Source organism: Bombus vosnesenskii, unplaced genomic scaffold (genome assembly GCF_011952255.1).
Source record: "Bombus vosnesenskii isolate JDL3184/JDL3185 unplaced genomic scaffold, Bvos_JDL3184-5_v1.1 scf7180000013285, whole genome shotgun sequence".
Classification (NCBI taxonomy): Eukaryota; Metazoa; Arthropoda; class Insecta; order Hymenoptera; family Apidae; genus Bombus; species Bombus vosnesenskii.
Genome location: NW_022882938.1, coordinates 2,458,060 through 2,475,011, shown reverse-complemented (window position 1 = coordinate 2,475,011; position 16,952 = coordinate 2,458,060). Strand labels below are relative to the sequence as shown.

Genomic DNA, 16,952 nt, shown 5'->3' with positions numbered 1-16,952 from the left:
AACTTCTGTATCTAACTTTATTATACCATTCTCCTCTTGTTTCTTCAAGTTAATGATTTATTTACACATTATATTTGATACAGAATTTCTTCAACAGGTAAAGAAACCAACCACACGTTACACCAATGTCAATTGTTATCATTATATTCCAATCGTCCAATTTATTTTCAATTTATTTTTTCTTCCTCCGTATATTTTATTTATTCAATATTAATAATAAGATGCTCATCCTCTTACACTCTATATATCAGTATCAACATTCACCAATTAATATTTACAAGACTGTCTTTTCACACCTACCACACATGCAACACACATTCCATACAACACTCAAGAGAAACAAATAGAAAAGAAGTTACATACTTAAAATGTACTTTAACGTTAAAAAATTAAAAACGAAAAGAAGAAAAAAGCTACAAGATTTTTAAATGAAATCACTCTAAAGACAGAGAAAGATACGCCCTATAATCCACAATTTGTTTTAATTCGATGTCTCAATCCGTTTATGAGGTGCGAGGCTTCAAAGTATTGCGTATAGAACGTGCAGAAAGCTGAATGGCGATTGAAATTCTTAGAAACGTCGTGACCCACTTTTTTCCAAGAATTACGTATGTCGCGAGTAGTAGTAATAGTAGTAGTAGTAGTAGTAGTGGCGTAAAAAAAGCTGTGACTCAGCGTCCGTCACTGACCATTCGCACGTGCCACATGTGCGGTAGGTCAGCGAAGGCGTGCGAGTGAAAGAACCGAGTATGCGAATAAGATAGCAATAGCGAAATACTGGAAATTACGCTTTACTCTGAACGAGCATATCTTCGAAACGAGAAATCGTATCGAAATGAGACAAAAATCATTTTAAAGGATAAGATTTTAAGCTTCTAATAGTGTTAATTATAACAGTTTACTTCTGGTATGTACAGATATATTATATAATGAGGTTTGGAAGGAACTTTTCTTTATTAATTTGATATTAATGTTATCGGTATTCTTTGATATTACAAGTACATGTTTAACAATGATATGATAAGGCTGTGATTGGTGCTTCTATTGTGAAAATTATTGTGAAAATATTGTGAAAATTAAATGGAAGAAGAAATTGGAATTTTTTTAGAAGATGAATTCATCAAACTTAATAGAGAAGAGTAGGTATAATAATAGGATGAGTTGATAGAGGAGGAGAAATTAGCTTAATAGTGCAAAAAAGATTAGAATCTATATTTTCATTCACTGTAAAGTAACAAGAGATAGAAGTAAACAATACATTCCATATTTCTCAAGATATTTGTCTCTGGAGATTAGAATGGAACATCTTGCACAAATAACTTTTTTAAACTACATGATAGACTAAACGATAAAAGTTGCTCCAAATAAAAGGCAAACATCTCCATATATCGCTAATTTTTTTTTTTTTATCATATAGTTCAATATCATCGAATTCGACCCGAAGACGTTCAAGATTCTGCTCAACTACCTACAGACAGGTTCTTGTCCACTGACATGCAGCAACATACCAGGCCTGATCTGTGCAGCGGAGCACTATGATCTGCCAGAGCTTCTACAGGCGTGTTTCCATCACGCGAAACAATTTTTACGAATTGAAATTGTCTGCGTGATGCTGTGCGCGTTGGAAAACTACTGCTGGCGTTACACGTCTGCCTCGGAGCTAGTTAATATGATCCTCGCGTTCATCGAGACCAGAGCGTACCAGTTGTTCCAGAATCCTGATTTTCTCACATTAAGTGAGTCGATGGTTCAAATGATCATGTGCAGAGGTCTGGAAGTTGGCGAAATTAAGAAATTCGAGGCGATGCTCGAGTGGGCGAAGAATAGGATTAAAGACAAGAAATCGACCAAAGTAGACCCGAAAGTTGAGTTCAAGTGTATTATGGAGAGGCTCAGTAGAGACTTGAAGTTGTATAGAATAACGCCTCAAGAACTTATTAGGGTAAGTTTCATAGAAAATGTTTTTAACTCTTTCACAATGTAATACGAGAGAATCTTGAGCAAGCTATCGAACATGGTACTATAAGAAAAAATTCAAACTAACAACTATTTTTAAGTCTCTCTTTATAAGTAATTTAACAAATTCACATTAATAAAATATAATAATAAAACTAATTTCTTCAACGGATCTTTCAGATTGTCTTGCCATCCAAAGCAATCAGAAACGAGAGAATCCTGGAAACTCTGATGTACCAAGCAAACTCTGGCATCTACAGGAACGTCGACAGCTATTTGGAAGCTTACCAGAAAAAGGTGCAAAATCAGGAGAGTTTCGACTGTGGCATGTAAAAGACTATTGCACATTGTGTACCAATTCCAAGCATCCCTTAACCTTCACCCTTATAAAAATGGAAATAACAACTCGTACCTGAGGAGAGTAAACTCTAAATAGTAGTTCGCCAATAAATGAGGGTGATCTTTCCAAGATTTTAGTCAAGAATTGTGTCGATCATGAACTTTGCTAGTTACTCGTAGAACTGTTTCTTAATTAAAAGCGAGAAAAAATTCAATGATTAACATGCGTTAAAAACAACAATAAATTATCTGCGACATGTAATTATTTTTCTGGGAGATTCTCGAAATTGTTTCATCGAATAGTCAACTATTAACATGATCAAAATCACGCATAGAAAGTGTAGATGTTAATCGATGGAAATAATTTCACAAATTGGAAAAATTGAATAATGTGAAAAGTAGCGAATCTAAGTTGTGACAGATTTACGATCGCTTTTCTATTACAAAATCTTGTTTTAGAAAGAAACATCTTGTTCTAGGAAGAAGATTGAAATGCACGATCTATACAATAGGAAGGGAAGTAATTATTTTCCTGGAAAAATCGTCAGGAAAGTAATAGACTTCGATACTACGCAAAGGAAGCTTAAGATGAGAGAAAAAGGGATGAGAAAATGGATTGTGAAAGTTCGTTGATTAAACGAGAAGATGGACTCCTAGTTTCAGTCATTATCAATCAACGGGAAGCAAGGGAAAATGCACAAATTTCATATTGTATAAGAATAGGGCAAAGTGAAGGACGTTGAAAGTAACTTGGTGACGACATTGTTTCAAATGAAAAAGAAGACAGAATAAAATAGAAAGAAGGAAGATTCTTCAAAAAGAAGGGAAAGCGCCAGAGGTTGAAAGAAAGACGGCAATACCATGCCGATTATGACAATCTGTATCATAAAAAGAAAAATACAAACCAAAAAGAAAACTCGAAGACAGAGAAACGCTATTGATAATACGATATACATTATATAAACGTAACGATTAATTATTTGGTAAGCTTGAGTGAATTTAATTGTATGTATACATGCATAAACATGTGTGTGTATATATGTACGTATTAAGAGTGACATTAATGATAACAATAATACTAATAAATAATTATAAGAGAAATAATAATAGTAATAACAACAAGAAAAAGATAAATACATAAATAAATATGACGTTGATGTTGAGTGTGAAATATAAATGGAAATGAAGAATAAGGAGCAAACTGAAACAGCAAAAGTATTCGAAGTCTGTTCTGTTTTCTATCGTAGTTTTTGTATCTTCAATACTCTAAGGCAGATATTCTAAAATTCACAGGAACAGGCTAGGAAGGAAAGAAATATAAAAATAAACGATTGTCTTGACAAAGATTTCTCTTTTCTTTTTTTCTTTATTCTAAATATCGATGTAAAAGCAAAATTTCTTTTAGTATATACAAACCAAGGAATAAAATTTGGTGTGTCCATTAATTTATAGCTCTCGCACAGTATGTGATAATAAAAGATCCCATCATCAGTCATTTTTTCGTAAACAAAAATCGTTCGATAATTTAGCCTGGCCTGGTTCCCAAATTCCATTGACTGCATTTTCACGAGAAAAATCGAAAAGAGGAAAAAAAAAGAGAAAAAAGGAGAGTACACATACACACATGAACACGAAGAAAAAGAAGAAACAAACGCGTGGTTTTATAATACACGCGGAAGAGGCTGATTTTCGTCCCCCTGACTCTGTCCCCGTTTCGCTTTCGCTCTCGCTTCTCGATTGTCCTCGACGCAACTTCTCTCGTAGGTTCCAAGAAGAAGAGATATTTTTTACACACTCGTCGACGATTTAATGCCGTTTTCGATCCCTCCCTCGTGTGTATTCTGTTTGTTATACGCAAATGTAACGTCGAGACACAATTGTTTAAGAGACGGAGAAAAAGAACAAAAGAAAACTAACAAAAAAAAAAAGGAAAAATAAAAAGGGAAAAAGGTGCAAAAAAAAACATTCATCGATTCCCAGATATGGGGATCGTCCAACTGTTAAGTGTCTTATTGTTCAGGCAAGCGGCTGGACGAAAGTAGATCTTTTCTTCGCGTCGTCTCGCAGGTGAAACGAGACTATCGCTTGTAGAATACAAATCGACGCACCCTCGACACTGTAATCACATAAAATATGGTACACTTAAAATGACATAATGAAATGTGGATATGGATTCGATATGGATTTGAATTATTCGATCTAACACGTGGTAGAAAGATGGCCCTTTGTAATATTTTTACAGAATACTAGAGAAAACAAGAAGGTACAAATACCATATGTGACGTGCAGTGTACGAGCAGAGTCGTGAGACAGACTGTGTGTATGTGTGTGCGTATGTGTGTGTGTATGTATGTATATGTGAAAGAGAGTGTTAATAATTAAAATAAACTAACTAAATATGCAAACCGTACGTATAGCTGTAAAACAAGCTAAATAAAGAAAAGAATGAAAAAACGAGAAAAAAAAAGATACATATATGTACGTAAAGAAACACGTCTCGTAAACGTGAACGTTTTTAAAGAAAATCGTATGGATGATCCGTGGACGATCCCTGGACGATGATCTGTCGCGATTCGCGCGTTTACATTTGATCGCGGCAATTAGATTTCGCGATCTTGGCCGTAAAAATTAACGTGCTATCTATTGGACGTCATTAAATTCTTTCCGACAGTTACGAAAACAAAAATGTTATATGGAAATATAAAAATGCAAAGGAAGTTTGAAACTGATGAATCCTTTCTTTTCGATCAGTCGCTGAAAAACAGGTAGAAAAAATTAATTACGTAACATAAGGTGTAAGAAGAACGAAAATGATATGTGATCTTATTAAACTGAACTGTTCAGATAATTTTACGTTATTTATATTTTCTTACTAATTATAAATGAAACAAATCATCGCTTTCTACTAAATTTAAATAACAATTAAAACCGCAGACTTCTTTTGCGAAGTTATAGATTTGTCAATTCGCGGCAACATAACAAATTAATCAGACAAAATACGTTATTCATCGAAAATACGGATTATTGTGAGTTTAGCGATGATCTGGAATAACGTAGCGTCACGTAAGCGCTCCGTTTGCCAAATAAATGTAATACTACTATAAATGTCGCTATAAATGAATAATACCTATGTACCGTAATTTAGCATAAATCTCGGGCAGCTGTGTGATACTGCTTGATCCGTGATTTATCACTGATAGTCGTAAACGTTCTACTACGTGATATACAATTAATCGCTGGTCGATATACGTGAAACGTTATACATATATGTATATAATACGAGACTTGCAGTGCGTCGCTGGTCGATACAATTGGAACGCTGCATGTTAAGCCATACTCGACGTTCAAGAAAAGTGCAACAATTTGTGATTCATAGTTCTTTGTTCATTACGTGGAATAACGCGATTCACAGATCATTGTTAATGAAACGAACGTTAAAGAAAACATTCCATAGATAGCGTGTTAGTAATGTATATGATAGCGTATAGTAATGTGTCACATATTTCGAGATTTCGTGTAAATTATGACAAGATCATCGTCTAAACTTCTAAACGTCACTGTGCTCTCACGTTGTCGTTCATCTTCGTAAGTGCGAACTATGGCGGACTTTCTGCGACACGTTATGTCCACGAAAAATATAGAAATTTGAGAAATTTCATTTAACGTATTGAGTTGGATTATATAGATAAGAAATATAAGAAATTGTTGTTGAAGAGAATATTTGCAGAAACATTTGTGAAAGAACCGTGGACTGCGTGTCGTTGGAGATTCTGTGGCATATGTGTGTGTAAGCGTAGATGTTTAATGTGTGATCGGAGCGTAATTGATCGCAGCAATGATTCATTAATTGCTTCTGGTGGTTTGAGAAACACCAGAGGGCTCATTTGTCACGATGTGATGGAAACCTCGGGGCGTAATTGACGCAGACTCGCGAAAAAGCGGTCTAAACGTTCACGATATTTTATATGGAACACTTTTACGCTTACAATTTAATATATTCCTTTTCCAGTTCTTCTTATCGAATTTAAAGTAAAGAACGAAACTTTTTAAAACTAGAAATTTTCTCATTTTAGCCAGATACAAATTTACCTTGAAATCCACTATTATTTATATCATATTCTTACGACAAATAAACTTATAAAATTAAGTAGTTTATTGTTTAAAAAATTGGACACTATCTATCTAGGTAAGGAAAATTACAGCGAGTCAGCGGTAAGATTACGCTTCCGTATGCCCACAATTTCTGCGATCCGATATGCGTGCACTGATGTACAAAGCGAATAGTTTACCCGCGCTCGATGACAGTCCAGTTGCGTTGTTCCGATGCAAACCGCGAGATAAAGGCAGAAAAGAGAGGCGAGACCAGAAAATTAGGAAGACCAGAAACGGCAACAAAAATGGGAACGAAACAGGATACCTCGTAACAGGCTCGATAGACGAAGAGGAACTGATTAGCAAAAACAAAAGTATTTTCATCGAAAGCGATTCTGTCCAGCCATTGCCAACTACTGTTCAACTGTAGATGTATTCATACAAAAAAAAAAAAAAAAAAAATACAAAAAGAGAGAAGCAAAAGGGAAGAGAGGATTATCTTGGACAAAAGAGAAAAAAATACAAAGTATGAATGAAGGAAAAACTATATATATATATTCGTATATAAATATATATAATATATATACATATATGGCGTACACACACGCGCACACGTAACACATACACACACATGCACGATTAATGCAACACAGAAAGACGAGAATTATCGTGTGACAAAGATACCAAGAACCGCTACGTGGCCAGATCGCGGCGAGTATCGAATATGTCGCACTTTCAATTTGAATTTCAAGTATCTTGAAGAATTCTCGATTACGAGGCGCGTAATCGACAACGAAGATGGTTGTTGTTTGTAATGATACAACGCTTATCGAGTATCCTTACGCGAGAATATATCGTAACAAGGACTGCATGCCGCGACGCGGTGATATTTTATCCCTTTTGCACTTGAACAAGACTTCGCATCAAGATGGAATGGAAATCACAGATTTCCAGATGTAAGACTGTGTTTTTATATTATACATATCAATTTTATGACATTTTTTAAGACTCGAAAGGAAATTCTGTTGCAATTGCATACAGTTCCGCCAGTTTCACTAGCAGTGATATATTTTGTTTCTCATTTGAATTTATTTTGCGGGAGGTGAGAATGTTGTATCAGCTTCTACTCGAAGTTATCTATCCTAAGTTATAGAAAATGTTGTTTCGAGATAAATATCTTTAAGAATAACTTGTTTTCAAATTAACTATAATTTAATATAAGAAAGTAAAAAAGCCAACCGATTTAATAGATTTTTGAAGCCACATTAAGTTGTAGAATTTATATCTACGAATTTTGAATCGTATTGTATATTCTGCGAGAAGAACTTTTATATCGAAGATATCTTCTCTTGGAAATTCTTGTTACTCGTGGATTATATTTAATCACTACCAGAAATTCAAGAAAAATTAAAAGTCTTTTACGACAATGAGATGTATCAAGAACAAGGTTGAGAAGTATACAATTTGATACTATAAAATACAATCATATCGAAACGTTACATACCCCGTTTCTATTTTGTTGAATTTTGAATTTTGTTAAATGTTATTTAGAAAAAAGAAACATATAGAACATACGTAAATATCACTAGATAATTAAATAATGGATTACACAGGGTTAATTAAATTTTAATGCTTTCGTTTAATCTATCTTTTCCCGTACATACGTATAAACAAAGAATTTCAATATTTACAATACACGAAAGTGCAAAAGGGTTAAGTATTTCCCGACCACTATCAATGTTCTCATTGTCATCGTTCTAACGCTAATCACTGTTAAAAGATATTCACTGTCCATTTTTATCGACGACTCTCGTCGACATCGGACTCTCATTGTCATTGTTGTTGTTGTTATTGTTGTTATAAATCTATCCGCCAATTTCTACATCTATATACGATCACTGGTCCTGAACACTGAGTCGAACGAAGATTAACCGAGTGCTCGAGTACACGAAAATATCCTCAAAAGAATAATTTAAATACCTATCCGTCTGTTTAGAGATCTTTACTTTCCAAAAGAGTCACTAAATATCAAATATTAAATATCCCAACATTTTAAAATTATAATCATCCTAACAAATATTCAAATTACATGACTTCGATCTCGAAGTAACTATTTAATCCTTTCGCTACTGTAATTTCAAAATTGAAATCACTTTTAGTATAAAAGTCAAAGAATTAAAATGGCTTATTCCTGAAAGAAACTCTATTAAAAGAATTTTCATTTATGAGTGCATAGAGTAATGTGCTTTACAGATTTCTCTATCTATAATAATCATATAATCATAATATTTTCAAACGAAAAATTTATCTTCATTTACAATTTAATAACTGGTGGTATACGTACATAAAGCATTTGTAGCGAAAGGATTACACTAATCAATTGATCGATCAAACCAAGAAACACCGACAACCAATTCATAGTTTCTCATTTCTTTATTTCAATATTCCAATCGTGTTACATATTCGTCGAGTAGGTATTATTCAAACTCATATTTTCTTCCTCTCTTTTTTAAATTGTAATACTCACAATTTTACAGGTCCAGTAAAAATAGCGTTCTCGGGGTATCCGAGTCCTCGCCTAATGTTCATCAAGTGTTTCTCAAGTACCCGGATACTCTCGTTGTGTCTGCGGAACACGAATACAATCAACAGACACTGATAATGATTCGGTATGCGTGTTTTATGTATGCGTGTAATTATATATATATATATTATTATATATGTGTGTGTTTCATGAATGTGAAGAAGAAACAATGAAAAAAAAAAAAAGAGTTTCGTCATGCGTTTATGATCGGTATTATGCGTTTATCGTTCAGATAAGATATAATATATCTATAGAAAGTCGAGTCGGTATTTTAATATATCGTAAGAGGCTCAGATCGCTTCGACGCAAATTCGTCATTTTATTCGTTTCTAACAATCACCGGGAACGGTTTTCGTTTGTTCGCTAGGCTCGAATATTATAATACTGCTTCGTGGGCGAGTCAGCAATATCATTCGGATTCCTGTCCTCTGCATACCCGCAATTCGTCGTATCCAGACGTATCGCTGTGTTCGCGTTTATTTGCGGATATACTTCGTATTCTCGTGTGGAAGAGAAAAAAGGAAATCAATCATGTATCTTTTCGAGAATATATGAAAAATACATACACACACGAGCGCGCGTGCGCGCGTACACACACACACACATACACACACACGAGGATCCGAATAATATTTGCGGTCCTAAGTTCGTACTGTTCGCCTAGTTATATGCGTGTTGTAATACGTAGACATACATCGTGCACATTAACGTTCACAAGATCCCTCTCCTTTTTTTTCCATCCTATTGCTGACAATGCGCGAAAAACCTATTAGCAAATTTTTGTAAATTGGCGAATGTTCGGGACTCGCTGTGTGTCACGTTGTCGCGTGGTGTTACGAATACAAAGGCAACTGAAATTATGATAAAAAAGTTTATTGTATATGAAGCTACTGTGATGTTACTGTTGAATATAAAAAAAATATATATATACATAAAAAAGATGCTGTATTTAAAAATTGTACCTGGTGTGTGTTTTCTTATTTACACCTTCTTGCGATTCTGTGTATCTGTGTTAATTGTGGAATAATTATAGAAAGATGAGAAGGTGGAAACGAAAGAGATTGTAAAGTGAAAAAATTGGAACATACTTCCTTTTTCTACTTTTCTTTCGTTTCACCTGCTCTAACTAATGGCATCGATCGACGCTATCAAAAATACACACTTTCAGAGAAAAATACTTTTTATTTCGCAGTTCATAGGTAACTCTTCGTTTTGGTAGAATAATCTCGAATCGGATTCAGACGGATAATTTACGCTCGAGCGTTTTCAACTTGATCAAACACAGCCGTTTATAATACAATGAGGAATGAAAACTCGTGTGTTTTTGTTCAATGCGATGTGATTATGAATGAATCCGATTTCTTTAAATGGATCTCTATTTTTCTCCCACCTTTCCTATTATTTTTCATTTATTTATTTATTTGTTTTCTTAACGACAGATTATCGATTACCATCCGTCCGTAATACGAGCACACGCAAATTTGAATATCGCCTAATACTTGTTTTAAAGGTGTGTGCACAATTGTGCGAATATTCGTATGCATACAACTTTTGCATTGTACCAATCAGTTTCACTGAGTTTCAATATGGTCACATACGCGAGCTTCGTCGCTTTACTTGAAGCTTCGAAATACTATAATTACATATATATATTCTTTTGTTTTAAAACTAGATATCGCTTTCGTATTTTAGCAGTGAATGAGGTGCACATTATAAAAACAGATTTATTTACAATTCTACAAGAGCGATTTATATCCCTGTACAAGTCGTTGATTCGCAAATATGTATGCAAATGTTTTAAAAAATCCTAGTCACCATATTAAAACATTGCTTCTGACTCTAGATGTAAGCCAGTACATTATTTAACAGATACTTTTTTCTTATCACGTAAAATATTCGGTAAACATGGTTGTTCGGTATACTGCGTAACCGTGATACGCATGCAAACGTAAAAATTATTATTACTTCTGTGTTCTTTTTCGTTTTCATTTTGTCATTTTTAATCATTGCAGTCACGTGCAAAGCTTGACAGTCTTACTAAAAAACACAGACCATTATGGTCGGGTATATTATATACAGTTTTTGTATCTACACTGAATAAATGATACAATGGTCACGCTTTCAGGGGATTCTGAAAATCACTTAGAGATGAATTAACACAACATTATTGTTGATTTTGAATGTCACTTCACCATTTTGCCCTAACACTCCAGTCTTTTGGTGTCCAATGAAGACACTTAGGATCTATCCTGATTTGCCTCTTTTCCATTGCAGCTGCGTGTTGCTCGATAATCTCCCTGTGAATAAACATGTTTTGTCAGTGACATATTGGAAGAAATCCTCTGTATTTGCAAAGAAGCGAAATATCTATACAAACGGTCTGCACGACCCGTTTTTTTTTTTTCCTAACGACGCATTGACTATTTAGCCAATTACCTATTCAATGTAACAATATATTGTCCTTTGTAGTAATTAATGAGATTCAAGTTCTGAAGCGTCGATATCACATCTTCTTTCTTAATCGAGGTCAGCTCACATATTTCACTTATCGTAATCTGAGGCTTCTCATTTTCTACTAATGGCTTTATATTCAACAGAATATCCAATATGGTGTGTGCCCAGTAACTTCTATAAGACAGCAATCCCAAATCTGACAAAGGTTTTTCAGGTGAACCTGTTTTACCTTCGAATTTGGATAGCTCGTATGAGAATTCTATCAGTAATTTTCCATAGCCCCTTCTTTGATAGGGTGGTAGTGTAAGAATGCAAGCTACGTTATGATCCTCAGTCGATTCTTTCTCTTTTGAGAAATAACCAACTATATGGAATCCTCTACTGTCAAAATCTGTCATTACATAAAACAAGAAAGGATCCGTATCATAGTAAAGCGTTTTATGATCCAAAAATAATTTCGCTAGTAGACAAAGATTTTGTGCATAATTTTTGTTCTTTCGGCCGTCAATCTCAAAAAATGATATTGAGCCTTTTCTATATATCTCATTACCAGGCGGATGTCTCAAATTACATTTTGCTAAATGTCGCTCCAGACATTTTCGACTTTTTCTATACTTCAGGCAGAATTCACAGATATATATACACGGTAGGTTTACCATTTCTTGTGGATAAGGGCTAAAATACCAGGGTCTTATTCTGTGACGACCTAGTTCTATTAGTTCTACATTTTTCATTCTAGTAACTATATCATCGTGGTGATGCGCAACCAATGATCCAGTTGGCCTTGGACCAGGTGTCTGTGGTGGGCCATCCTGAGAATCCTCATTTTCTATAAATGTTGCCTTTCTCTTTCTAGACATTTTTTTTTGTAATGCGGCTTGTAAAACTGCAGAACCATTAACTGGTTCGTTACTAAGGCTGCTAGGACTAGGAGGTCTACTGGGTGCTTGTTTTTTGGGGGTTGCTGCACCAGTTCCTGGTGTGGTTCCATCTCGACGAGGGTATTGGACCTTCCGGGTGTCCAAACAATCTTCCGTAACCCATTCATCTAATCGTTTATTGACTAAAATATTGCACATTTAGTTAAATGGTTGTCTACGTACATACATACAACAGCTCTCTTCTTAATTCCCGTTATACTTACAATCTACATAGTGAACATAATAACACTTGACACCATGTACGTCTTTAACACTGATGATTTCAGCAAGAGCTGTGGATGACAAAAGGACAGTTTTGATAAACTCTCATTATTACACCTAAATAAATGGAGACATAATGCACTCCTGAAGAAACAATAAAAGACCGAATGTACACAATCTGTTACTCTCTGAGATACCTAAACATAACCTAAAAGTTGAAATAAACATAATGTATGGTAAATGAACGCCAATATTTTATTAAATACATTTCTTATATTCGGGATATGATTTTAACGACATTAATCAATAGAAATATCCATGTGTCTATGAAATGGTTCAATAATGCGAACCAATGACACGCTTTCTAAATGATCTTTATTGTATAAAACGTCATACATGATTTAGAGAAAAAGATCACGATTTTCTCAAAACAGATCATCATATGACTAAAGAACAAGAATGCAAATAGATATTTTACTCACGCCAATCATCCGTCCCGTGCATTCTGACTGGTAAACGACAGCCTTCCACCAATGAATTCTGAAAGTAAGGTTAAGACCTTATAACATTCAAATATTCGTAATTACCGACTTCACACTAAGAAAATATTAACGTTATCGTGTTTAGTAGATCGTAATATTTACCACTGAGTCGCATATTGTTTCGCGCTCGTCGTGTTCTTCAATCATTTTAATCACAATTGAAGAAACTTTCTACCGAATACGATTTTGTTTTGAAGTACTCACGACACTAGCGCGAGCGCTCCTCCATCGGCTTCGCACATAAGAAGAACTAAGTTCAAATTATTTCCCGCACTATCGAAACATTTCAATCGAAATATCTCCGTCGAATATCGAAATATTTATGATGCCCGCGAAATTCGTTCTAAACTCAAAGCACTACAAAATTAGTCGCTCTATTTATTTCATTACTTTTCATTAAAATAGTAACATGATATAATAGTGTATACAATAATAAAGAAATTATTATATAATTATTATGCACGTATCACTATGTAAAATTATAGTAGATATTAATATAAATTATAATATAAATTATTAATTTTTCAGAAAAACACTTCTAATAATACCATAATGTAGCACAGACAGCAATGTAGAATATATTAGCGTAGTCTGTTTTGACAAAAATTTAACTCTTATACTCTTTTGCTATCCCAACAAAGATGTCATATTAAATTTATATCCAAAATGTAAATACCTCAAGTTTTGACAAATTCAAAATTAGATACGAAAACTAAGGGGTGTAAAGTATAATTTATTAATATCTGAGAGGGAGGTAAAAGGGAAGTATAATGGAAACTCGTACTCGTGAGTGACATCAAATAAAATCCCCTTTAATAATATGATGGGTCGTCGAGGTGCATATGCGACGTAATTAAGTAAGAATAATTCAAAGGAAGATACGGAGGTGAGTAGCGGGGTTATAACGATACATCATGAAAGATGCTCGCACTTGCACGCAATTAATTTTGAAATGCATATCATTTGGAAACAGGTGAATTTAGAGTAACGCTGCACCGTTTCGCGCGTGTATTTCATACGAGTCTCTTTCGGCTGGCGTCTTCGTCGTTGCTTTTAAGGTTTGTAACGTAAAGCTATTTTAGTCACTCGAGACAATTTGAGGTGACATCTTATTCTACTCCGTCCGCTGTAAAATAGTAATATCTATACGTAGACACGGTAAGTTCCTTCCCACGTTCTCTGTCTATCCCTCTGAGGCATAAATTTCGTATAAAATATTCCCAGCATGAAAATATTCTCTTCCCTGGTGAAGTGACATCTTATTCTATTCAATTCAGCGCACAAAACAATCCAGCGCCCGCGAGATTACGTAAATACCCTTTCCGTGTATCCGGCCACTAATGCGAAGTCATACTTGAAACATCGTTGAAATTTCCGATGTTACTTACCAAGCCACCACCTTTATTTCGATGACGTTATTTATACCGACTAATTACGGGCAATAAAGTCGACGTCTGTGAGGCTAATCGGGTTTCAAATAGACTCTCACTCGTTGTTCCAATATGTAGTGTTAAGGAATTACAGAATTTTTATATTATAACCATTTTATTGCCTTCTTTTTTAAAAGAAAATTCTTAATACATAAAAATGGTCGGTGATTATATTCTTTTTTCATATGTCAAAAATGATAAATTAATATACCTTAATTATTAAAAAATTCATAATCCAAATTTTTCTTCAAATTCCTTGAAACATCCTGGATACTTAAATTATAACTTCTAATTCAACAACGTCCTTATATGTATACATTTTTCCAAAACCGAGTATCAGCATCTTATCTATAATCAATTTATATTTAAATTTCCATCCAATCACATCTCGTTGAAACATACTGTATACCTAAAATAGAAACTCTAAGGTATATTATTTAAAGCACAAACTACACAGGTACATTACCATTCGCAATTCTCAAGACACTCAGTAGATCAGTTTCAAAATTGAGCGAAAAAAGAAAATTAAGCACACAACAAAAACATCAAGAAATAATATTTTTTTGATAAAAAGAAAACGTATATATTACTGACATACTGACATATACATAACGACGTCATAATATAATAATAATTTTATTCAAACGTGCGTGTAATTTAAAATCAAATATTAAAATTTTATTAAAAGTAAAAAATGTCCTGAGACTTTGGAGCGGAGGTATATATATATATCTAAGCGATACGTATATACCAAAATTTTTATCTAATCTTTGTGAAATATTCTATACATCAAAAATATAACTTCTAATTTAACTTCACCCTTTATATCTATATACTCCTCTTGTTTCAAGTATCGACAAAAAGTATTAGAACCTTCGATTCCAGTTATCCCACTCCCACGTCTCTCGAGTCCCGTGAGAGTTTCGCGAAAAGAATAGCGAGTGTCGTTGAGTCGTTCATTTTTAGATAACAGTTTCATACTAAAATTACGACTGGTTCGATCGACCGTGTCGTATCGAGTGTTCACCGTCGGCTGCCTCCCGCAGCAGTCCTGCGAGAGCCCCACCCCAGGGGTGTACACACGTTCCTACGCCTATGTACTTCACCCTGGATACATATATGTACGCGCGAAATCTGCACCGGTTACATATATGTACCCCGTACACATAAGTGTACTCACATCGGGCATACATAAGGGTTGATAGTGCTCCGGCGAGCAAGCCACCCTTATATGCAGGGCGTGGCCAGAGTCCACCAATCAGAGGGCGGGGAATCCCCGAAAGACCAAATCGAACGAAGTAAAAATTTCAGCGGTCGCGTCAAACGCCGACGCCAAAGGGGATGAGCGCGGTTCATCCGGGCTTTACATTTTCGTTACTTATCCTTGCGTTCGCGATCTTCCAGTATCCGTGTATCTTTCCTCTTGGTTCGCTTTCTTACAAGTTTCATAGCCTATTCTAATGTGTATTAATTATTGTTAACAATTGATCGATGGTCGATTAAGAGCATAATGAAGCTTGAAACATGGGACGATTGAGAAAATAAGGTACATAAATTGGAATTAATTGCACTGTATAGAGTAATTACGATAGTTATAGGCAACGGTAATTATTATTAGAGCTATGATTTCTGATAACAGCGTTTATTATACTGTCAGTATTATTTACATTTTATTATCGATATCGCTAGTAACTGATAGTTATAACATATGATTTTACGGCTACTGTGTTTGTTAATTATTCCTAGAAATTCTTAGATATATTTGGAGAGAACATGATAAGTGGAAAATACGTGTCAAAATTACAACGTGGTTATGATGTGACAAAACTTCTTTTCGATGATTAACAAAATCGCAAGAGTGTTCGAACTATAATATAAATTATCGAAGTAACATCTGCAATTTATTGTCATTCCTTGTTCATTAAATACTCATAACCCGTTCCATTTTTCTACCACGACCTCAAAAACCAAAGGTGCCACACGATACCTCATCATCCATCAAAACACTCTACCATCTGTACGGATAAATGACATATTCCATTGCATTCCAATGCACGCCACGGAACTGAAAAACTACCCTCGATATACACGACGTAGGTAACTTGAAAGAGAAAGAAGGATATATCGTTAGCGGTAAGAAAGAAGAAAGAGAGAGAGAGAGTGAGTGAGAGAGAGGGAAAGAGAGAGAGAAGAGGTAGAGTAGCAGGGTCTGCGTTTAATAGCCGTAGTGTTACCTCGGAGGCCTTTTGCCATTAAGAATCCCGCAAGACCGTCCTCGCGGGCCTTCTCCGCCTTCCAGGCCGCGTTACCCCTTTCCGCAATTCCGACATATTACACGGTGCCCCGGCGGAGCGGATGTAATACGTGTTCGTAGCCGACTATAACTATACATTGCCTGTAGGTAGACCTCGGT

The 16,952-nt window shown here is 34.8% G+C and overlaps 2 protein-coding genes across 12 annotated transcripts in view; one reads left to right on the top strand and one right to left on the bottom strand.

The window, feature by feature from the left end:
* The window catches only part of LOC117232235, a 156,455-nt gene extending 146,525 nt beyond the window's left edge, over positions 1 to 9,930 (top strand). For 7 of the 11 annotated variants that reach the window (XM_033491477.1, XM_033491482.1, XM_033491485.1 and 4 more), the window contains 2 exons: positions 1,418 to 1,942; positions 2,137 to 2,289. In XM_033491477.1, the coding sequence (XP_033347368.1) occupies positions 1,418 to 1,942; positions 2,137 to 2,289 (678 nt within the window). Of the gene's footprint in view, positions 1 to 1,417; positions 1,943 to 2,136; positions 3,582 to 8,924 lie in introns of those variants that run through there. The other 4 variants (XM_033491479.1, XM_033491478.1, XM_033491481.1 and 1 more) reach the window with 3 other exon arrangements.
* Positions 9,931 to 10,169: 239 nt separating this feature from the next.
* Positions 10,170 to 13,331, bottom strand: LOC117232237 (histone acetyltransferase Tip60). The gene is made up of 5 exons (XM_033491490.1): positions 13,212 to 13,331; positions 13,050 to 13,107; positions 12,570 to 12,638; positions 11,408 to 12,488; positions 10,170 to 11,268 (listed from the first exon to the last, which is right to left on the bottom strand). Exons 1-5 carry the CDS (start codon positions 13,254 to 13,256, stop codon positions 11,160 to 11,162), a joined length of 1,362 nt encoding a protein of 453 aa, XP_033347381.1. The 5' UTR covers positions 13,257 to 13,331; the 3' UTR covers positions 10,170 to 11,159.
* Positions 13,332 to 16,952: the final 3,621 nt, after the last annotated feature.

Coding starts and splice junctions, on each gene's coding strand:
- LOC117232237 (XM_033491490.1), bottom strand. CDS start 13,256: ATGATTGAAGAACACGACGAGCGCGAAACAATATGCGACTCAGTG. Junction 12,639..13,049: donor GCACGGGACGGATGATTGGC/GTGAGTAAAATA, acceptor TGTCATCCACAG/CTCTTGCTGAAATCATCAGT. Junction 12,489..12,569: donor TTATGTTCACTATGTAGATT/GTAAGTATAACG, acceptor GCAATATTTTAG/TCAATAAACGATTAGATGAA.